Source organism: Anomaloglossus baeobatrachus, chromosome 2 (genome assembly GCF_048569485.1).
Source record: "Anomaloglossus baeobatrachus isolate aAnoBae1 chromosome 2, aAnoBae1.hap1, whole genome shotgun sequence".
NCBI classification, from domain to species: domain Eukaryota; kingdom Metazoa; phylum Chordata; class Amphibia; order Anura; family Aromobatidae; genus Anomaloglossus; species Anomaloglossus baeobatrachus.
The window spans coordinates 478638339-478660720 of record NC_134354.1 but is presented as its reverse complement, the minus strand read 5'-3'; the positions used below and the strand labels follow the sequence as shown (position 1 = coordinate 478660720).

Here is a 22382-nt window from a genome sequence, read left to right as displayed (position 1 = left end):
CTGTCCTGCAGATTCAGGGTGCATCAGTGTCAGTGCAATCTATCGGTCGACATTTGAATAAAATCAAATGTTATGGCAGGAGATCCAGGAGGACAGCACTGCTGACATAGACATAAAAAAGGTTGACTGCAGTTTGTCTAAATCTACGTGACAGATGAGATGAAGATAGAGCTTTTTGGTAAAGCAAATCATTCTACTATTTACCAAAATCAGAATAAGGCCTAAAAAAAAAGAACATAGTACCTACAGTCAAATGTGGTGGAGGTTCAAAGATGCATTGGGTTTTGCTGCCTATGGCACTGGATACCTTGACTGTGTACAAGGCATCAAGATATCTGAAGATTACCACAATGTAGTGCCCAGTGTCAGAAAGCTAGGTTTGCAATCTAGATGATGATGCATTCAGCAATGAGCCCAAACATACTTCAAGAAGCCCCCAGAAATGGATTGAAACAAAGTGCTGGAGAGTGGCCAGCAATGAGTCTGGATCTAAATCCCATTGAACACCTGTGGAGCGTTCTTAAAATGGATGTTAGGAGAAGGCATACAAATATCAGAGACCTGGAGCAGTTTGCAAAAGAAGAGTGACCCAAAATGCCAGGTGAGAAATGTAAGAAGCTTGTTAACGGTTATAGGAAGCGATTGATTGCAGTTATTTATTCCAAATTATGTGCACTCAAAGATTAAGTTGAGGGTGCCAACAATTTTGTTCGACCTATATTTTTAGTTTTGTGTGAAGTTATGTCTAATTTGTCTTCTTTATTCTCTGTGTGTATTGGAGCAACACAAACAAAAACAAAGGAAACAAATGTGTATAACAAAACATGTAGTTGCAATAATTTTCTGGGAGAAATACTTAATTTTCTGGAATAATTTTAGGGGTACCAACACTTTTGGCCATGACTGTATACACATACATGCACATATGTATCATATATATATATATATATATATATATATATATATATATATATATATATATATATTAGCATTCCACAGTCTGAACATCACACCTGCGCAAGTGCAAAATTTAATCAAAATGGCAGCCGCCTTCAGAAAAAAACAACTCAGGTGTGTCACAATTGTTTAGAACATTCAATTATAATATCTATAATGTCTACAAGTAATAAATTATAACCACTAAATGAAATCACCGACTTATTCAGCATTTTTTGTCTTCTTTTTTTAGCGCTTTTTAAAATGTACGGTATATTTACACCCATAAATTTCTTTGCAATCAAATTGCTGTGTATTATGGCCCTAATTACTTTATTTTCTATGATACTGTATTATAGCACATAAAAAAATCATTCCTTAAGTTCATATCTATCTATTCCTCATAACGAAGAGCTTCTTTCTGCTGCAAATGCCATGGCACGAAACGTAGAGTTTTCATCTGACAATAGGACTGATGGCTTGTCAAACTCTAAGATCTTGAAAGGGAAATAAATGAGAAAAAAAATAAGAATTGATCATACTATGCATCAGAAAATTAATGTTACACATAATGTATATTTACATAAAACAACAGGGGTATTACTGTAGAGGGTGCAGGAGCTGGTGTCATACCTGGGCCTTGGAGCCTGGCAGGGCCCAAATGATCCCTTTTGACCATTAAGAGAAAATTTACACTATTAAGAACCCGTGATGATTGGGGGACTGTTGGAAATTTTCCTTCATCACTGTAAAATTGGTATTGCAGCCTAAATAAGTTTAATATATCTATTGATAGATGATAGATTGATGAGGTTCTGAACACTGCTAAACAAGGGAGCCCCCGCCAGTTCTCCCAGGTGTAATAGTAGAGGTATTGTAGCCTAAATTTGATCTATCTTATGAATAGTTACATACATTGATGGGGTTCTGACCACTGATAAACAAGAGAGCCAATGACAGTTCCTACAGAAGTTATTGTAGAGGTATGACAGCCTAAATATCATCTATCTTATGGATAGGTAAGTATATTGATGGGGTTCTGACCACTGCTATAAAAAGGGAGCCCCTGACAGTTCCCCCAGGAGTGATAGTAGAGGTATTGCAGCCTAAATATTATATATGGTGTTCTGCAAGGTTCAGATCTAGGACCTCTGCTGTTCTCTATCTACACCTTTGGTCTGGGACAGCTCATAGAGTGCCACGGCTTTCAGTATCACCTCTACGCTGATGATACACAGATCTACCTCTCTGGACTTGACATCACCTCCCTACTAACCAGAATCCCACAATGTCTGTCTGCTATTTCATCCTTTTTCTCTGCTCAATTCCTAAAATTGAACATGGACAAAACAGAATTCATTATCTTTCCTCCTCCTCCTCACTCAACCCCCCCACTTGACATATCCATCAATGTTAATGGCTGCTCACTCTCCCCAGTCCCACGTGCTCACTGCCTGGGTGTAACTCTAGACTCTGATCTCTTTTTCAAGCCACACATCCAAGCCCTCTTTACCTCCTGCCGCCTCCAACTCAAAAATATTTCCCGCATCCGTACATTCCTTTCCCAAGAAGCTGCAAAAACTCTAGTACATGCCCTTATTATCACCCGCCTGGATTATTGCAACTTCCTGCTCTGTGGCCTCCCTTCTAACAGTCTCGCACCCCTACAATCTATTCTAAACTATGCTGCCCGACTAATCTACCTGTACCCCCGTTACTCTCCAACCTCTCCTCTCTGCCAATCCCTCCCTTCACTGGCTTCCCATTGCCCAACACCTCCAGTTCAAAACCCTACCCTAACCATGACCTACAAAGCCATCCACAACCTATGTCCTCCCTACATCTTTGACCTAGTCTCCCGGTACTTACCTGCATGTAACCTTCGATCCTCACAAGATCTCCTCTACTCCCCTCTCATCTCCTCTTCCCACCACAGCATCCAAGATTTGTCGCGTGCCTCCCCCATACTCTGGAATGCCCTGCCACAACATATCAGACTCTCGCCTACCTTGACAAGCTTCAAAAGGAACCTGAAGACCCACCTCTTCCGACAAGCCTACAACCTGCCGTAACCCTCAGTCTGATATAGTGCCGCACGACCAGCTCTACCCACACCTACTATATCCTCACCCATCCCTTGTAGACTGTGAGCCCTCGTGGGCAGGGACCTCTCTCCTCCTGTACCTGTCTGTGCCTTGTATTGTTTATAATTATTGTACTTGTCCCTATTATGTATACCCCTTTCACATGTAAAGCGTCATGGAATAAATGGCGCTATATTAATAAATAATAATAATAAAAAATATCATCTATCTTATGGATAGGTAAATACATTGATGGGGTTCTGATCACTGATAAACAAAGGAGAATTTAACTTTGGCTCAGTAGAACAGAGGGGTCCCCTGTATTGAGTAATAAACTGTAAAATGTAGCCACAATATGGTGGTCTGAAGGTTGATGAAGGTTCATTGTACCACAAAATGGTTGCAATATATTTTGGATTGTACTCATTTATTTCTGAGCATGTATAAGGCATGACAGTTTTCTATTACAGTCATATGAAAAAGTTTGGGCACCCCTATTAATGTTAACCCTTTTTCTTTATAACAATTTGGGTTTTTGCAACAGCTATTTCAGTTTCATATATCTAATAACTGATGGACTGAGTAATATTTCTGGATTGAAATGAAGTTTATTGTACTAACAGAAAATGTGCAATCCGCATTTAAACAAAATTTGATCGGTGCAAAAGTATGGGCACCCTTATCAATTTCTTGTTTTTGAACACTCCTAACTACTTTTTACTGACTTACTAAAGCACTAAATTGGTTTGGTAACCTCCTTGAGCTTTGAACTTCATAGGCAGGTGTATCCAATCATGAGAAAAGGTATTTAAGGTGGCCACTTGCAAGTTGTTCTCCTATTTGAATCTCCTATGAAGAGTGGCATCATGGGCTCCTCAAAACAACTCTCAAATGATCTGAAAACAAAGATTATTCAACATGGTTGTTCAGGGGAAGGATACAAAAAGTTGTCTCAGAGATTTAAACTGTCAGTTTCCCAGTTTCCACTGTGAGGAACATAGTAAGGAAATGGAAAAACACAGGTACAGTTCTTGTTAAGCCCAGAAGTGGCAGGCCAAGAAAAATATCAGAAAGGCAGAGAAGAAGAATGGTGAGACCAGTCAAGGACAAACCATAGACCACCTCCAAAGACCTGCAGCTTCATCTTGCTGCAGATGGTGTCAATGTGCATCGGTCAACAATACAGCACACGTTGCACAAGGAGAAGCTGTATGGGAGAGTGATGCAAAAGAAGCCGTTTCTGCAAGCACGCCACAAACAGAGTCGCCTGAGGTATGCAAAAGCACATTTGGACAAGCCAGTTAAATTTTGGAAGAAGGTCCTGTGGACTGATGAAACAAAGATTGAGTTGTTTGGTCGTACAAAAAAGCGTTATGCATGGAGGCAAAAAAACACGGCATTCCAAGAAAAGCACTTGCTACCCACAGTAAAATTTGGTGTAGGTTCCATCATGCTTTGGGGCTGTGTGGCCAATGCCGGCACCGGGAATCTTGTTAAAGTTGAGGGTCGCATGGATTCAACTCAGTATCAGCAGATTCTTGACAATAATGTGCAAGAATCAGTGATGAAGTTGAAGTTATGCAGGGGATGGATATTTCAGTAAGACAATGATCCAAAACACCGCTCCAAATCTACTCAGGCATTCATGCAGAGGAACAATTACAATGTTCTGGTATGGCCATCCCAGTCCCCAGACCTGAATATCATTGAAAATCTGTGGGATGATTTGAAGCGTGCTGTCCATGCTCGGCGACCATCAAACTTAACTGAACTGGAATTGTTTTGTAAACAGGAATGGTCAAATATACCTTCATCCAGCATCTAGGAAATCATTAAGAGCTACAGGAAGCGACTAGAGGCTGTTATTTTTGCAAAAGGAGGATCTACAAAATATTAATGTCACTTTTATATTGAGGTGCCCATACTTTTGCACCAGTCAAATTTTGTTTAAATCCGGATTGCACATTTTCTGTTAGTACAATAAACCACATTTCAATCCAGAAATATTACTGAGTCCATCAGTTATTAGATATAGGAAACTGAAATAGCTGTTGCAAAAACCCAAATTGTTATAAAGAAAAAAGGTTAACATTAATAGGGGTGTCCAAACTTTTTCATATGACTGTACTATCCAAATACAACTAATCTTACTTAGGGTGGCTTACTTTTCCATGGTCCATCACCATGATTCTGTCACAATGGAACACAGTATTGAGACGATGTGCTATAATGAGCACAGTGCAGTCGCTAAATACATCATTGATGGTTTCCTGAATTAGTGCATCAGTTTCATTGTCAATCGCTGCTGTTGCTTCATCCAACAGTAATATCTAAATTAAATAAAAAGTTGTGTTAGAAAAAGTTATCAGTCAATCAAAAACGTATCAAAGTGGTATTACAGTTTACAAACTGGAATGGAGGAGAGTGCAATCGCTATGTTATGGTGCTCACCTGGGTGAGCTGTGAGAGGCAAAACTCCTACAAAAGCTGTCAGCTGCTGCTACCTCGCAGCAGGGGGGAAGAATCCTGCAGGAGATGGTTGACAAGAGTGGCAAAAACCCCACATCTAAAAGCAATGCGGTTTTGACGGAAAATTGATTGAAAATCGCACAAAAAACGAGGTTTTGACACAGTTTCGGTGCAGTTTTCCAACAGGAGATGCAAATTTGGTGCAGAAGTCTAAGACAGACATTTCTGCACCAAATTTGCATCTCTTGGCAGAAAACCATGGTTTTTTTTGCTAAGAGATGCAGATTTGTTGCTGACATTTATACACCAAATTCCTGTATGAAATCTGCATTTTCTCACAAAAAAACACATCTAAACGCAATGCATTTTTTTGCCTGGAGATGCAGATTTGATGCAGAAATTTGGTGTTTAAATTCCAACACCAAATCTACATCTCCTGGCAGAAAATCACACAAAAAATATGGCTTTGACGCCAGGAGATGCAAATTTGGTACAGAAATCTGGTGTGGCCCTAAACTGTTTTTTTTTTTTTTTTGTCAAGAGATGCAGATTTCGGGGTGAAATTTATACACCAAATTCCTGCACCAAATCTGAATCTTCTGTCAAAAAAACGCGATGCAGTTTTGATACTTTTTTTGCCAGGAGATGCAGATTTGGTGTAAGCAGTCTGCAACCAAATACTCAATGTGCACACATTGCCTAATCCAGTAATCCAGCACTGAGTTCAATTACTTCACCTAAGGTGAGGTCACTGAGTTCAAAGAGTTCACTACAGGTCAGTTCACCTGAGGTCACAGCTGGGGCATCATGGCTGTCATTTACATAATTTCTTACTGTTTGCATTATTATCTTGATATGATGTTTATTTACCCTTGTGGGCAATTCTAGACAATTTGGATCTAATAATGTATGCCTGCTTAATGTTGTGCATTGCCATGTGAGGAAGCTGTGTTCTACACAGCAACAGCCAGTGAACAGGAACAGTTATGAGTTAACAGTTAGGACTAGCCGTCAGTGGGATTGCCTAGAATGCAGGAAAAGTAACTGCTTTTCCTTAGAAGTGAGTCAGTAAGTTGTTGGTCAACAAGAAAGAAGTGGGGGCACCCTCAGAGAAAGAAGAACAACTTTGTATATGTGACAAGGACAAGGGAGTAAGCATCAGCAAGGAATTTACAGGGGCAGTAGTTTTCTTAAGCAGGCGAGTGGGGGTACTCTGGTACTGAAACAGCTGTAATGCAAGAGTAGTGTACTGGACTCTAGGGAACATGCTGTTCATCTGAAATGTTCAAAAGTATTGTGCTGCCATCCGGAGCCACTATGCCTGTGCCTCTCTATTGTACAGAAGAAAACTACAAGTCTAATACCTGCTACCCTTTGTACATAACCTTATATAATATATAAAGCTAAGTGTGTGTGTGTGTGTGTGTTTGTGTGTGTGTGTGTGTATGTATGTCCGCTAAAGGAATTTGCATTTACAATCATGAAATTCTGCACAGACGCCCCATGTGACTCAGGGAATGTTATAATATATGTTTTGATGGGAAAATTTAACCCCACGCTTTACAGTTACTCTCCAAAAAACCTGCCTCCATTAAAGTCAATGGAGCTGTGAGCTAAAGGTTATTAATAGGAGCTGTAATTGGTTGCTATAGGAACAAAGGACATTCATAGTATAAGAAGCTTATATATCGGCTAATAACATGTCGGTGGGGATCCGGATAGAGAGAGACAGAAAGAGACAGACAGACATAGGCACAGAGAGTAAGAGGCAGACAGGGAAAGAGACAGACAAGAAAAGAGACAGAGACAGACAGAGAGACAGAGGCAGACAAAGAGAGAGACAAACAATCAAAGAGACAGGCAGAGGCAGACAGACAGGCACAGACAGGGAAAGAGGCAGACAGGGAAAGAGACAGACAGAGGCAGACAGGCCCAGACAGGGACAGAGACAGACAGAGACAGTCAGGCACAGACAGGGAATGAGACAGACAGGGAAAGAGACAGACAGTCAAAGAGACAGAGGCAGAGAGATACAGACAGGGAAAGAGACAGGCACAGACAGACAGGGAAAAAGACAGACAGAGAAAGACAGAAAGAGACAGATAGACAGAGAAAGAGACAGACAGAGAAACAGAGACAGGGAAAGAGACAGACAGGGAAAGAGAAAAACAGGAAAAGAGACAGACAGACAAGGAGAGAAAAAGACAGGGAAAGAGACAGGAAAAGAGACAAGGAAAGAGACAGGGAAAGAGACAGAGACAGATGGGGAAAGAGACAGATGGGGAAAGAGACAGATGGGGAAAGAGACAGACGGGGAAAGAGACAGACGGAGAAAGAGACAGACCTGAAAAAAGACAGACTTGGAAAGAGATAGACCTGGAAAGAGACAGCCGGAGAAAGAGACAGCTGGGGAAAGAGACTGCCGGGGAAAGAGACAGACGGGGAAAGAGAAAGAGGGGAAACAGACCCAGAGCTAGAGAGAGATAGACAGACAGAGAGATAGAGAGAGACAGAAAGACAGACACAGAGATAGAGAGAGATAGACAGACAGAGAGACAGAAAGACAGACACAGAGGTAGACAGAGAGACAGACAAAGAGATAGACACAAAGAGACAGACATGGATAGAGACAGAGACACACATGGATAGAGACAGACACACAAACAGACAGGGAAAGAGACAGACACACAAAGACAGACAGAGACAGACAGGCACAGAGACAGACAGAAAGAAAGAGACAGACAGAAAGAGACAGACAGACAAAGACAGACACACAAAGACAGACAGAAAGAGACAGACAGCAAAAGACAGACAGAAAGAGACATAGACAGACAGAGACTGGGAGCGAGAGAGAGACAGTTACTATCCCGGGCAACGCCTGGGTACTACAGCTAGTTATTCAATAAAACTGACTCTTAGTTTACAAACTTTTCTGGCTTCCTCATCTTGACGATAAAAAGGTGTGGCACTGGTCAGAGCGTTGCTGGGCGGAACCTAAAGGTGTCCACGACAGCAGCAATGCCCCCACACACACACACCAAGAACCCCTATGTTTTTATAGCAAGACGGGACATGGAAAGCGAGTACCTAGCCCATGGCTACCATCCCGAGCCACATTACACATTCATCGCATGTATTTTTGCTATGTAATGCTGTAGATTGGAAAACAACTCTACCAAAATCTATCAATAATACAACCTGAACCTAATTAGATGTAAAGTAATAGATTTGCATTTTGTCTTTGAAAAATTATGGCCATGGGCACCTTGTCAACCACCATAGTAGTAGACTTGATTCAGGATTTCATGATTGGCTCTGGACATTCTGTTTCTGTTGTATGGACAAATGACCACTGCAGCCAATCACTGGCTGAAACAGTGACCAAAGCAGGCTGATGAATTTCCACACTAGAATTGGAAGCACGGAGACTGTGCAAGAATATGAGCAGCAAGACAAAACAATCACTGATCTCGGGGAGACCAGCCAGAGAAAACACTGCCGGCAGCCAGCAAAGGCGCTCAATAAGAGTTGGATATTGACTAAAAGGGCTACTTAATATGGTGGTTATGGTGGTCTCCTAAAAAGAGCCACTTCTTGGCTAGGTCCTTCCCGGAGGGATATCTGGCTATTCTCCGTGTCGAGACTCCTAACAGAGGCTCCATGGACCTTTTTGACTAGAATAGGAGCAGTAAGGGATTGGTAAGCTGAGTATTTCCCCCCCCCCCAGAATGTTGTGATACTAAAAAAAACAGTAGTAGTAATTTTTATTCAAGCCTCTCATGGATTAGAATCTGCTGTAGTCAGTCATCATGCTTTGATGACCAGCTATATGTGTTCGCTTTAAATACTTAGTTCAGGTAATCCAGTAGATCTTTAAACATCAATGCAAAAATTATGACATAACAGTGCCACTTCTCTATTATTAATCAATTCCAATGATTCCAGGTGTGGCATGAGTAACATAAGTGATAAGTAGCATGCTCCTTGTTCCTGTATCCAGCCTGACGTACCTGACTGTTCCTCAGTAAAGCCCTTGCCATACACAGCAGTTGACGTTCACCTACTGAGAAGTTGCCACCATTTTCTGTCACAGGAGCGTATAGTTTTCCATTTAGTTGTTGTACCTAAAATGTTAAACATCACTATTGCTTGATTCTAAAATATATTTGTCTTTTTGTCATTTGACAGAAACAGTACATATTATAAAGTACACACTGGGTCAAATAAAGGTTTGTTCAGCCAGGACTAAATTATGTCTACTAAACTCTTACTGTATGTGGGACGGCCTAGAACAGGACAATTGCAGACTTTGTTAATGGAGTGTCATGTTCGTTGTTGGAAAACCCTTGTGCTGGCCGGGGTACTGCTTCTGCAAAGTGGCAGTGCGGGATTTATACATACGTGTTCTTTCATATGAGTCTTTTCTAATGCATCCCACACTTCCTCATCTGTGTACTGATTCATTGGATCCAAATTCCACCTAAAATGTAGCATTTATTGTATTGGTATAAATTAAAGACACCACATGTGTTAGTAATTTGTTATATCTTTGCCACCATGAGCTAGCTATCCTTAATATGCGATCATTTGAATGTACTTAAAGAGGACCTGTCAGCAGCTCAGAAATGGACCGTTTTAGTTTTGATGCTCCACTGAATATTCTTTTTTTTTCTCCCTCCTTCATCATTCTATCTCAGCGTCTGATATCTGACATCTCAGCACAGCGGTCAAGATGATGTCACTAAAGTGCGCACGCTGTGCTGAGATGTGTAGAGCTACAGGGACCAGAGCAGTGGGGGAAAGAGGATAGGTGAGTATTTTATTTAATTTATTTATTTATTTTAAATCAGTGAGTACATTGGTGGCCAATGGCCATAATAATATCTGGATGACTATAGAGTATGTATTATACTATTTGGATGACTATAGGGGTGCATTATAATATATGGAGGACTATGGGAGGTACAAATTACTATATAGAGCACTATATGGGGCCTATTACAGTGGAACCTTGCTTAACGAGAACAATCCGGTCTGGGAGTGTGCTTGGTAATCAAGTTACTCGTTCAGCAGAGCAAGATTTCCCATAGGAAATCATTGCAATGCTGACAATTCGTTGCACAATGTGTTAAATGTCCCATCCTGGTCCCCTATTCTATCATTCCACACATGCACAAACGCACACAAACATGTACAAACACACACAAACACACAAGCACGCATGCACACGCACATATTATATGCTCACCTTACCTTCCGTTCCATCGCCGGTCTCCTGGGACTTGCTGTTCTCCGGTGCGGGCCGTGTATCAGGTAACCATAACGACGAGGGCGGAACTTCCTGCCAGAGCGCTGACGTCAAAGGCAGAGCCGCTTGCCTCTGATTGGCCAGCGCGCTGCCTTTGACAAGCGGTGACAGGAACCAGGAAGTTCCTGCTTCGTTGCTATGGATGGCGATGCCTGGAGTGGAGCGGAGCGGCGCGGCGCACTACAGGACACAGGAGGCCGGCGATGAAGCGGAAGGTACACATATTATATGCTCACCTTACTTTCCGTTCCACCGCCGGCCTCATGGTACTTGTAGTTCGCCGCGATGTACCCGGGAACTACAAGAACCATGAGCCCGGCGGTGGAACGGAAGGTAAGGTGAGCATAATACTGTATGTGAGTGCGTGCGTGTTTGTTTGCGTGTTTGTGCGTGCTTGTGTGTGTTTGTGTGGACTGCAAGAGCGGGTCAGAGCGCGGTGGATGTACGGAACCGGAAGTGTGTGCGGTGAGTATTTTGCTCGTACAGCAAAGCTTTCTCGTAAAGCGGGTTACAAATTTACAGAAAGCTTTGTTTGTTAAGCGAAATTCTCGTTAAGTGGGTTACTCGTTAAGCGAGGTACCACTGTATACTAAATTGAAGGCTATGTGGGGGCCATTATAATATTTGGAGGGATATGTGAAGGCTATTATACTATATGGAAGGTTATGTGGAGGCCATGATAGTATTTGGAGGACTATGGGAGGTTCAAATTACTGGAGGAGTATGTGGGGCCTATTATACTAATTTGAAGGCTATGTGTGGGGCCATTATAATATTTAGAGGGATATGTTGAGACCATTATACTATATGGAAGGCTATGTGGAGGCCATGATAATATTTGGAGGATTACATGGAGGCTATTCCACTAATTGGAGGGCTATGTGGGGGCCATTATAATATTTGGAGGGCTACATGGGAGCATTTATACTTTATAGATGACTTTTTGAAGGTCATTACACTGTATGCAAGCAATTATACAGTGCAAAGGGTTGTGTGAAGTTCATCATAATGTGTGGAGGGCTGTGTGAGGGTCATTATACTGTTTGAAAGGCTATTGGGGCCATTATTCAGTGTGACGAGGTGTGGGGGCCATTGTACTGTATGTAGGCCTATTATAATGCATGGAGGTCACATTTGGAGATCATACTGTGTTGGAGTCAGCATACTTGTCTGGGATAGTTGAGGGGGGTTACAATAGGGTCATCATACTGTGTGTGGAAGGTACTGTGGAGGCATTCACTGTGGGAGTATCATACAGTGTTTGTGGGGCACTTTTGTTGGCATCATACTTTATGAGTGCAATGAAAGGGGAACCTGGGGGCTTCAATAGGAGCAAAATCACTTTGTAAGGGATGTAGAGTTTTGAAATACATTCTTATGTGACCCAGCCAAATATTAACAAATTAATTTACTTTTTTTGAGGTGGGCGATTAGAACTTTTGCTATGGGGCCCCATGACTTCTATGTACGCCCCTGCCTGTGCCTCTCTGTACCTGAGATATGGCCTCCTCTTATCTGTATTTTAATCAAGTCTTGTTAGCCCAAGTGTTTGTGGTTCTCAATTTTTTTCTATGGGAGTGTTTTTGATAACCATACCCAGTTAGCTAAAAAGACAAAGAAAGGGTCATATCTCAGAAATGGAGGGGTGCAGGAACAAAAGAAAAACAATGGCAGATTGCAGAGAAAAGCATTTACACCAGCTAAATTAGATATTTATGGCCAGTCACAGGTTCTTTTTAAGTGGCAAAGAAAAAACCCCACAAGATATGACAGCAGAGAAAAACTAAATCTAGGCTCTACAAGTACATACGTAAATGTCCCATACATACCATATTATGAGATAAGCATATGGCCTACCTCACAGTTCCTACAAAGAGAACTGGTTCTTGAGGGATGATGGAAAGTTTTTTTCTTAGATCCTCCAGGCCAATCGTTTCAATATGGACATTATCTATGCTGATAATACCCCCAGAGAGTTCAACCAGTCTGAAAAGCGTCATTGCCAAGGATGATTTGCCTGTTTGGTGAAACAAATTATATAGCATTGGTAAATGTATCTAATTATATAAGATTTTATAAATAATAATACCATAAAGCAATCATGATATCTCGATACAAAGAATGCCAATATACAGTGATATGAAAAAGTTTGGACACCCCTATTAAAGTTAACCTTTTTTCTTTATAACAATTTGGGTTTTTGCAACAGCTATTTCAGTTTCATATATCTAATAACTGATGGACTCAGTAATATTTCTGGATTGAAATGAGGTTTATTGTACTAACAGAAAATGTGCAATCCACATTTAAACAAAATGTGACCGGTGCAAAAGTATGGGCACCTCAACATAAAAGTGACATTAATATTTTGTAGATCCTCCTTTTGCAAAAATAACAGCCTCTAGTCGCTTCCTGTAGCTCTTAATGAGTTCCTGGATGCTGGATGAAGGTATATTTGACCATTCCTGTTTACAAAACAATTTCAGTTCAGTTAAGTTTTATGGTCGCCGAGCATGGACAGCACGCTTCAAATCATCCCACAGATTTTCAATGATATTCAGGTCTGGGGACTGGGATGGCCATTCCAGAACATTGTAATTGTTCCTCTGCATGAATGCCTGAGTAGATTTGGAGCGGTGTTTTGGATCATTGTCTTACTGAAATATCCATCCCCTGCGTAACTTCAAATTCGTCACTGATTCTTGCACATTATTGTCAAGAATCTGCTGATACTGAGTTGTATCCATGCGACCCTCAACTTTAACAAGTCTCCCGGTGCCGGCATTGGCCACACAGCCCCAAAGCATGATGGAACCTCCACCAAATTTTACTGTGGGTAGCAAGTGCTTTTCTTGGAATGCCGTGTTTTTTTGCCTCCATGCATAACGCTTTTTTGTATGACCAACCAACTCAATCTTTGTTTCATCAGTCCACAGGACCTTCTTCCAAAATGTAACTGGCTTGTCCAAATGGGCTTTTGCATACCTCAGGCGACTCTGTTTGTGGCGTGCTTGCAGAAACGACTTCTTTCGCATCACTCTCCCATACAGCTTCTCCTTGTGCAACGTGCGCTGTATTGTTGACCGATGCACATTGACACCATCTGCAGCAAGATGAAGCTGCAGGTCTTTGGAGGTGGTCTGTGGATTGTCCTTGACTGGTCTCACCATTCTTCTTCTCTGCCTTTCTGATATTTTTCTTGGTCTGCCACTTATGGCCTTAACAAGAACTGTACCTGTGTTCTTCCATTTCCTTACTATGTTCCTCACAGTGGAAACTGGGAAACTGACAGTTTAAATCTCTGAGACAACTTTTTGTATCCTTCCCTGAACAGCTATGTTGAATAATCTTTGTTTTCAGATCATTTGAGAGTTGTTTTGAGGAGCCCATGATGCCACTCTTCATAGGAGATTCAAATAGGAGAACAACTTGCAAGTGGCCACCTTAAATACCTTTTCTCATGATTGGATACACCTGCCTATGAAGTTCAAAGCTCAATGAGGTTACCAAACCAATTTAGTGCTTTAGTAAGTCAGTAAAAAGTAGTTAGGAGTGTTCAAAAACAAGAAATTGATAAGGGTGCCCATACTTTTGCACCAATCAAATTTTGTTTAAATGCGGATTGCGTATTTTCTGTTAGGCTACTTTCACACTTGCGTTGAACGGTATCCGTTGCATTGCGTTGTGTAACGGATGCAACGGATGTGTTGCATATAGTGATGCAACGGATGCTGCAAAACAACGCAATTCGTTTTGATTTTTTTTTTTTTTTTCCCGGTTTTACCAGCGGCAGACTATAGTGAACGATCAGCTGATCGTTCCCTGCAGCCGGCCGCTGGGTGATCAGCTGATTGCTCCCAGTAGCCGGCCGCCGGGTGATCAGCTGATCGCTCCCGCCCGCCGGGTGATCAGCTGATCGCTCCCGGCTGCCGGGTGATCAGCTGATCGCTCCCTGCAGCCGGCTGCCGGGTGATCAGCTGATCGCTCCCGGCCGCCGGGTGATCAGCTGATCGCTCCCTGCAGCCGGCCGCCGGGTGATCAGCTGATCGTTCCCTGCAGCCGGCCGCCGGGTGATCAGCTGATCGTTCCCTGCAGCCGGCCGCCGGGTGATCAGCTGATCGTTCCCTGCAGCCGGCCGCCGGGTGATCAGCTGATCGCTGTCACTTGCCGGCGCCCGGGCATGCCGGCGGGCGGGCGCTCAGCTGAGCGCTGTGACTTGCCGGCGGCCGGGCATGCTGGTGGCCGGTCATTCAGCTGAGCGCTGTCGCTTGCCGACGGCCGGGCGCTCAGCTGAACGTTCGGCCACCGCGAGCCAAAATAAAGTTTGATTTAAAAAAAAAAAAAAAAAAAAAAAAAAAAAAGAGCATGCGCAGTGAAATCCAGAGGATTCCGCTGCTCAAAATAACGTTACATGCTGCGTTCCTCCCGCTGGGCGGAAGCAACGGAGCGTCGCCCAGCGGAAGCAACGCAGCTCCTTTTGGTACAATCCGTCAACCATACAAGTCTATGGGAAACAGCGGAATCCGTTAACGGATTCCGCTGTTTCCCAAAAGGGCGGATTGTAACGGAAGGAAAATAACGCAAGTGTGAAAGTGCCCTTAGTACAATAAACTTCATTTCAATCCAGAAATATTACTCAGTCCATCAGTTATTAGATATATGAAACTGAAATAGCTGTTGCAAAAACCCAAATTGTTATAAAGAAAAAAGGTTAACATTAATAGGGGTGCCCAAACTTTTTCATATGACTGTATCACTCTATATACAAGACATAAGCACTGAATAGAGAGCTTTGCTATGTTTGCTTGTGTGAATAATGGAACTAATCCGCTATTTCATTTTTTTCTCAGAAAACTCCTCATTTTCTCCATAAATACGGTACTATTTTGTGATATTTTCAAGGGAAATTAACACAGACCTGACCCCGTTCTTCCCACAATCCCAATCTTTTCTCGTGGCTCAATAGAAAAAGAAATGTTCTTAAAAACCAAAGGCAGGCTGTCTCGGTAACGCATTTCAACATTTTCAAATGTAATCCCTCCATTTTGGGGCCATTCTTTTGGTAGAGACTTTGCTGGAATAATAAGTGGTGCTTCTGATTCCAGATTCTGGAGTACAAATATAATATTAAAATGCAATACTTACATCACATAATAATAGTATAGACAAGTAAAAGTTGTGTAAAATTAGGTTGCTATAATTATTACACCATAATAAAGTGGTTTTGCTTCAGAGGCTTTTATCACCTACCCTAGGGCTACATGATAAATATCTGATTGCTGTGTCACCGAGTCCCCCATTCTTCCTCCCTGCACACTACAACAATGAGGAGTACCCCGCCTCTTCATTTAGTATATACAGACCTGACAAAACTAGGACTTTTATTGCATTGTAATTCCCGTGTGAAGGACCACTATAGCCATAACTACATTGGGTAGTTGTGGGCAGAATTGCACGACCACTGCAAAATATATAGCATATACAAAAGTAATATTTTTTTGCAGGCTGCTATTTTTAGGCTGTATGGGCCCAATAAGCATGGGTCTCCCCAGCCTGAGAATACCAGTCTCCAGCTGTTGGGCTTTAGCATGTTTTGGTATCAAAATTGGGGGGGACTGCACATTGTTTTCTTAAATTACCTATATAAATAATAATAATAATAATAATAAAAAAAAAAGCCGCATGTGGTTCCTCTTATTTTGATACATAGCCAAGATAAGCGCATGGCTGGGGGCTGGAGCCTGTAGTCATATGCTTTATCTGTGCTGGGTATCATAATACATGGGGACCCTACGCCAATTTATTTATTTATTTTTATACCACAATAGTGACACGCAGACCGGGTCTGTGATTGCAAGCAGTCAGACACTGTCACACAGGCTGGGGGCGCATCTGCATGCAACCAATCACAAACGCTAGGACTGCCAGCGGGCGGGGCAAGCAGTGAATATGCATGAGGCTAATAAGTAGCCCGGAAGAAGAGGGAGTGGCCCGGAAGCTGTTACAGCTGCACCGGAGACTCGAAGTATAATGTGCTTGCTTTATTTTTATTTTGCGAGATCTGGATCATTAGCCAGAGTTCCCTGAGAACTCTGGGCTTGGGCCCAGCACCCAGATACTTTTGAAACCATACGGATTTGCACTTTTAGGGGGGCTTTACATGTTGCGACATCGCTACTGCGAGCTCGTCAGGGTCAAATCGAAAGTGACGCACATCTGGCGCCGGTAACGACGTCACAACGGGTAAAGCCTAGAAGCACCGATAAACGATCGCAAAAGCGTCTAAAATCGGTGATCTGTGTAGTGTCGGTCATTTCCAGAATTTTGCTGCAGTGACAGGTAAGATGTTGTTCCTCATTCCTGCGGCAGCACACATCGCTGTGTATGAAGCCACAGGAGCGAGGAACATCTCCTTACCTGCGTCCCGCCTGCAATGAGGAAGGAAGGAGGTGGGTGGGATGTTTAGGTCCCGCTCATTTCCGCCCCTACGCTTCTATTGGCCGCCTGCCGTGTGACGTCGCTGTGACGCCGCACGACCCGCTCCCTTAGGAAGGAGGCGGGTCGCTGGCCAGAGCGACGTCGCAGGGCAGGTAAGTGCGTGTGAAGCTGCCGTAGCGATAATGTTCACTACGGCAGCTATCACAAGATATCGCATCTGCGACGGGGGCGGGGACTATCGCGCTCGGCATCGCTACAATCGGCTAGCGATGTCGCAACGTGCAATGTACCCTTAAGGGGGCTTTACACGCTGCGACATCGCTAATGCGGAGTCATTGGGGTCACGGAATTTGTGACGCACATCCGGCCGCATTAGTGATGTTGCTGCGTGTGACACCGATGAGCGATTTTGCATCGTTGCAAAAACTTGCAAAATCGCTCATCGGTGACATGGGGGTCCATTCTCGATTATCGTTACTGCAGCAGTAACGATGTAGTTCGGCGCTCCTGCGGCAGCACACATCACTATGTGTGACGCCGCAGGAACGAGGAACCTCTCCTTACCTGCCTCCCGGCCGCTATGAGGAAGGAAGGAGGTGGGCGGGATGTTCCGGCCACTCATCTCCGCCCCTCCGCTTCTATTGGGCGGCCGCTCAGTGACGTCGCTGTGACGCCGCACGGACCGCCCCCTTAGAAAGGAGGCGGTTCGCCGGTCACAGCGACGTCGCCGGGCAGGTAAGTATGTGTGACGGGTCTGCGCGATGTTGTGCGGCACGGGCAGCGATTTGCCCATGTCGCACAACAGATGGGGGCGGGTACCCACGCTAGCGATATCGGGACCGATATCGCAGCGTGTAAAGTAGCCTTTAGAGTTCGGGTCTGCCCATCACTATTCAGGAGGTTTCGCACACTGGTACCACAGGTTTTTACTGGACTTATGCTCACCATCTTGACTCTACTCTTGCCAGATATGTACATAATTATCCTCGAAGCTACTCCTAAATGCAAACCAGTAGCTACTGCTTCCAAATTAAGCCCAGCAATCTCTGATGCCATTGCAGTTCTCTCAGTTCTGTTTTGTCAAGTTATGCTAACAATTACATCTCTGCAATTCTAAGGTTGTCCTCATGTGCTGGTTTGCTATTCCTGAGACTAAGGGGTACTTTGCACACTACGACATCGCAAGCCGATGCTTGCGATGCCGAGCGCGATAGTCCCCGCCCCCCGTCGCAGCTGCAATCTCTTGTGATAGCTGCCGTAGCTAACATTATCGATACGGCAGCTTCACATGGACTTACCTCCCCTGCGACGTCGCTCTGGCTGGCGACCCACTTCCTTCCTAAGGGGGCAGGTTGTGCGGCGTCACAGCGACATCACACGGCAGGCGGCCAATAGAAGCGGAGGAGCGGAGATGAGCGGGATGTAAACATCCCGCCCACCTCCTTCCTTCCGCATAGCCGGCGTGAGCCACCAGGACGCAGGTAATGAGATGTTCCTCGCTCCTGCGGCTTCACACACAGCGATGTGTGCTGCCGCATGAACGAGGAACAACATCGTAACATCGGTCCTTCCGAAATTATGGAAATGACCGACGCTACACCGATGATACGATTTTGACGCTTTTGCGCTCGTTATTCGTATCAAAAACGATTTCCACACTCCGATATCGACAGCGATGCCGGATGTGCGTTGTGAGGTAAATCCGGAGATATGACGATAAATCATGATATTCAAGTTATGTCAGGAAGCCCTCTCCTGGTGTCACCCCCCCTTTCCTTCACACAACTCCTTCAATCAGAAAATTTACCACAGGGATAAACGGTTTGTTTAGCAGATAGGTGTCAAAGGAACTGGTCTGTGTTCCACTTACACCTCCATGGCCATCTCCTGTGATATGGAGATTAGATGATGTGGGAACAATGGACACAGGATGACTCCCTGCCGTGACCCTGTGGTAGGGGCTGCTATCTAATTAGCAAGCTTGGAAGTATCCAGACAGAACGACTCCAGTAAAATATGGTTCATATCTCGCAAGCCATATTTCCGATAAATATGGCAACCATAAAAATGGTGTCTCTGCATGCGGACGATGCTGGCACACCTTTTTTATGGGAGTAGGACATTGGGAAGTACCCCAGGCGTGATATCAGCCAATGGGGAACTAGTAGACAAGTCATGAGTCCTCTCGTTCTGTAGCTAAATTCATAACTGTCACAATGAGAGCGTTGGCGGCCGCCTACGACGCTCCCAGGCAAAGTTATGGCCCATATTCCATGTTGTGGATATTGTCCATAACTCCAGCCAGGGGTGGAGCAGTGCTCCCTCTGAGGTCACTAAGGTAGGAGGGGACCTGGATTTGCCCAGGTTGATAACCCTACTTCGGCCATTTTCCAGTGTTCTTTCGCCGGGGGTCACGTGTAGGAAACATCTGTGGGAAGGATCCTAGAAACCTGGTCTACAGCGCCCCCCTGTGGCCAGACGCACAAGGTAACTGCTGGAACTGTGTATGCCTGTTTGTAACCCATGCTTTGATTGTAACTGTACTCTGACATATGTATATTCTGTAGATTCCCTATTGTATATATTGTAGTTTCTAGTGTGCTTTAGGCTGATTAAATTATATAATTAATCTTGAGCTGTTCTGTTATCTCGATCTTGAATCCCACGTCTGTGTGTTCGGCTAATAGTTACCGTGAAGCGGTTGGTGGCAGCGAGTTGTGCCAAGGATTATTGTGGGGAGGCCAGTGAGATTCGGGGAGGTTTTATATATTCCGCCCGCGGAGGTCGGGGGAATATATACCCTACTCTCACCGGGGACCCTTCAATAATCGGCATAAGTAGTATAGCGGCCTCCTTGCTTATTGTCGGGCAATTCCATAATTGGCCTGACTATAAGAGGGGCGCTAGAGAGCGCGTCACGTGCTCTGTCTGTCGGTCGGGAGGTATAAAGGAGGGGTGACCCCCACTTGTTACCCCCCGATTGTGACGTACTGGTAGCCAGCGCGGGGGATTTTTGAGTGACCCCCCCGGTGGTTCGTGACATATTGGTGGCAGCGGTGGGATTCGAACCCACACCCCCGAAGAGACTGGAGGACGGTGCTGTGGACAGCAATGAGGAGGTTGACCACGAGTCCTCCAGGAGCCCGACGCCAGAGAACCGTTCTGCAGAGGACAGCGCACAACCTGGCAATTATGGACAAGATGAGGAGCAGCTCACCCAAGGGTCCTCAACGAGCCAGATGCCAGTCCTCCGCTCTGAAATGGACAGTGAATCACCAGGCTCCGCAACGGGCCGCAGATCACCACGTGCCATTCCACCGAGCCTGGGAGGCTCGGATAGCCTTCTTCAAATGGCTATGGCCCTACTCCAGGCTGGAGACCGGGAGGGCTACAAGGAACTCCTGGCAGAGCGCAGGGCAGAGCGGCAGGCAGCGCGTGAAGAGCGAGAGCGAGAGCGACAGGCAGACCGTGACCACCAGCTGCATCTAGCCAAGCTCCAGCCCTCATCAGCCACACGTGACCTTCAAGACACCAAACTTCCAAAGGTCCGTGTTGAGGACTTCCCAGTGCTGGAGAAGGATGGAGACTTGGACTCTTTCCTGACTGCTTTTGAACGGACTTGCCTGCAGCACCATCTGGACAAGGATCAGTGGGCCAAATACCTGACCCCCCGTCTAAGGGGTAAGGCCCTGGATATCCTTGGGGACTTGCCTGCTGAGGCAGATCAGGGCTACGACACCATCAAGCGGGCCCTGATCCAACAGTACAACCTCACTCCGGAGTCCTACCGCAAGAAGTTCCGGACCCTGCAAAAGGGACCAAAGGACTCCTGGGCTGACCACCGGCGGGCACTTGCCCGAGCTGCCGACCACTGGACCCAAGGCCTGCAGCTTTCCACCGGACCGGAGATCCTGGACTTGTTCATCACGGAGCAACTCTTGTGGAACTGCCCTGAGGATCTCCGCCAGTTCATCCGAGACCAGAAGCCAAAGGGGTCCACGGCTACAGCTGCCCTGGCCGATGACTACACCAACAATCGGGCTCCTGAGGCCAGGAGAGCAGCCACCAGCAGCACCTGGAGAGGGGGTAAGATGAATTCTACGACTGCCCCACCTGCCCCTAGACTGCAGGGGGTGTCCCCCTCAACTCCCCTCTCCAGGCCCGTGGCAGAGCCAAGACGGTGCCACCAGTGCAACCTACCTGGACACTTCAAGGCCATGTGCCCTCAGCGTCCCAAGGCCCCGGCTCCGTCCCCGTCCCAAGGGCCGCCCAAGGTGTATTGTGTGGGTGGGGGTGGTGGTAGGTCCCTGGACAGCTTCCAACCTGTCACCGTCGGCCGGTCTGTGACCATAGGACTGCGAGACAGCGCCTCGGAGGTGACTCTGGTGCGGCCTGAGATGGTGTCCCCCCAAGACTTGATACCTGGAAAAACCCTCGCTGTCTCCGGGATTGGAGGCATTGACCCGGCGCTGCCTGTTGCTGGCATTTATGTGGACTGGGGCGCAGGGCGAGGGGTGAGGGAGGTGGGGGTAACTGATCGGATCCCCGCAAACGTGTTACTTGGGACAGATTTGGGGCAGATAACCTCCCAGTTTGGGCCCCCCCCAAGGGCTGAACCTTCAGCCAGTACTGACGTGCCTCCGGACAATGTTAATGTGTTATCTATGAATGATGTAAGGGAGGAGGGAGTGAACTCTGATTTTTCTGCTTGCATAGACACCATAGACACACACGCAGCTGCAGCTGTGACAGGGGAGGGGGTCAGAGAAAGGTGTGACAATGCCTCTACAAGTGATCAGCCAGTGAGCTGGGATCTGTTGCCCTCTGCAGGGATAAGCAGAGAGCAGGGTGCTGCAGGGGGAGGACCAGTGTGTGGGGTGGGGGCTACCACAGCAAATGTGGGGTCCCCAGAGATTTCACAGCGGGGTTCTGTGGCTGCAGGGGGGGAACAGGCAGGTGAGATTGGGGCCGGTCCCGGAGCGGAAGTGCTCCCAGGTAAGATCTCGGTGCAGGGTTCCCCCACAACCGGGGTGTCAGGAAGCCAGGTAGGTCTGCCTGAACCGGCGACTTGGTCAGGAACGGAGGAGGAGCAGGCACGACCCACGGTCGCAGCGGCTGTGGCCGCTGTCACCCGCAGTGGGAGTGCT

The 22382-nt window shown here is 45.4% G+C and overlaps 1 protein-coding gene across 2 annotated transcripts in view; it reads right to left on the bottom strand.

Annotated features, from left to right (window-relative positions):
• Positions 1-993: 993 nt before the first annotated feature.
• LOC142291690 (ATP-binding cassette sub-family C member 5-like) overlaps positions 994-22382 on the bottom strand; it is a 229614-nt gene continuing 208225 nt past the window's right edge. For both annotated transcript variants that reach the window (XM_075336404.1, XM_075336405.1), the window contains 6 exons: positions 15716-15905; positions 12655-12814; positions 9891-9969; positions 9500-9613; positions 5186-5350; positions 994-1433 (listed from right to left, as the gene is read on the bottom strand). In XM_075336404.1, the coding sequence (XP_075192519.1) occupies positions 1338-1433; positions 5186-5350; positions 9500-9613; positions 9891-9969; positions 12655-12814; positions 15716-15905 (804 nt within the window). In that variant the 3' untranslated portion in view covers positions 994-1337. The remainder of the gene's footprint in view (positions 1434-5185; positions 5351-9499; positions 9614-9890; positions 9970-12654; positions 12815-15715; positions 15906-22382) is intronic.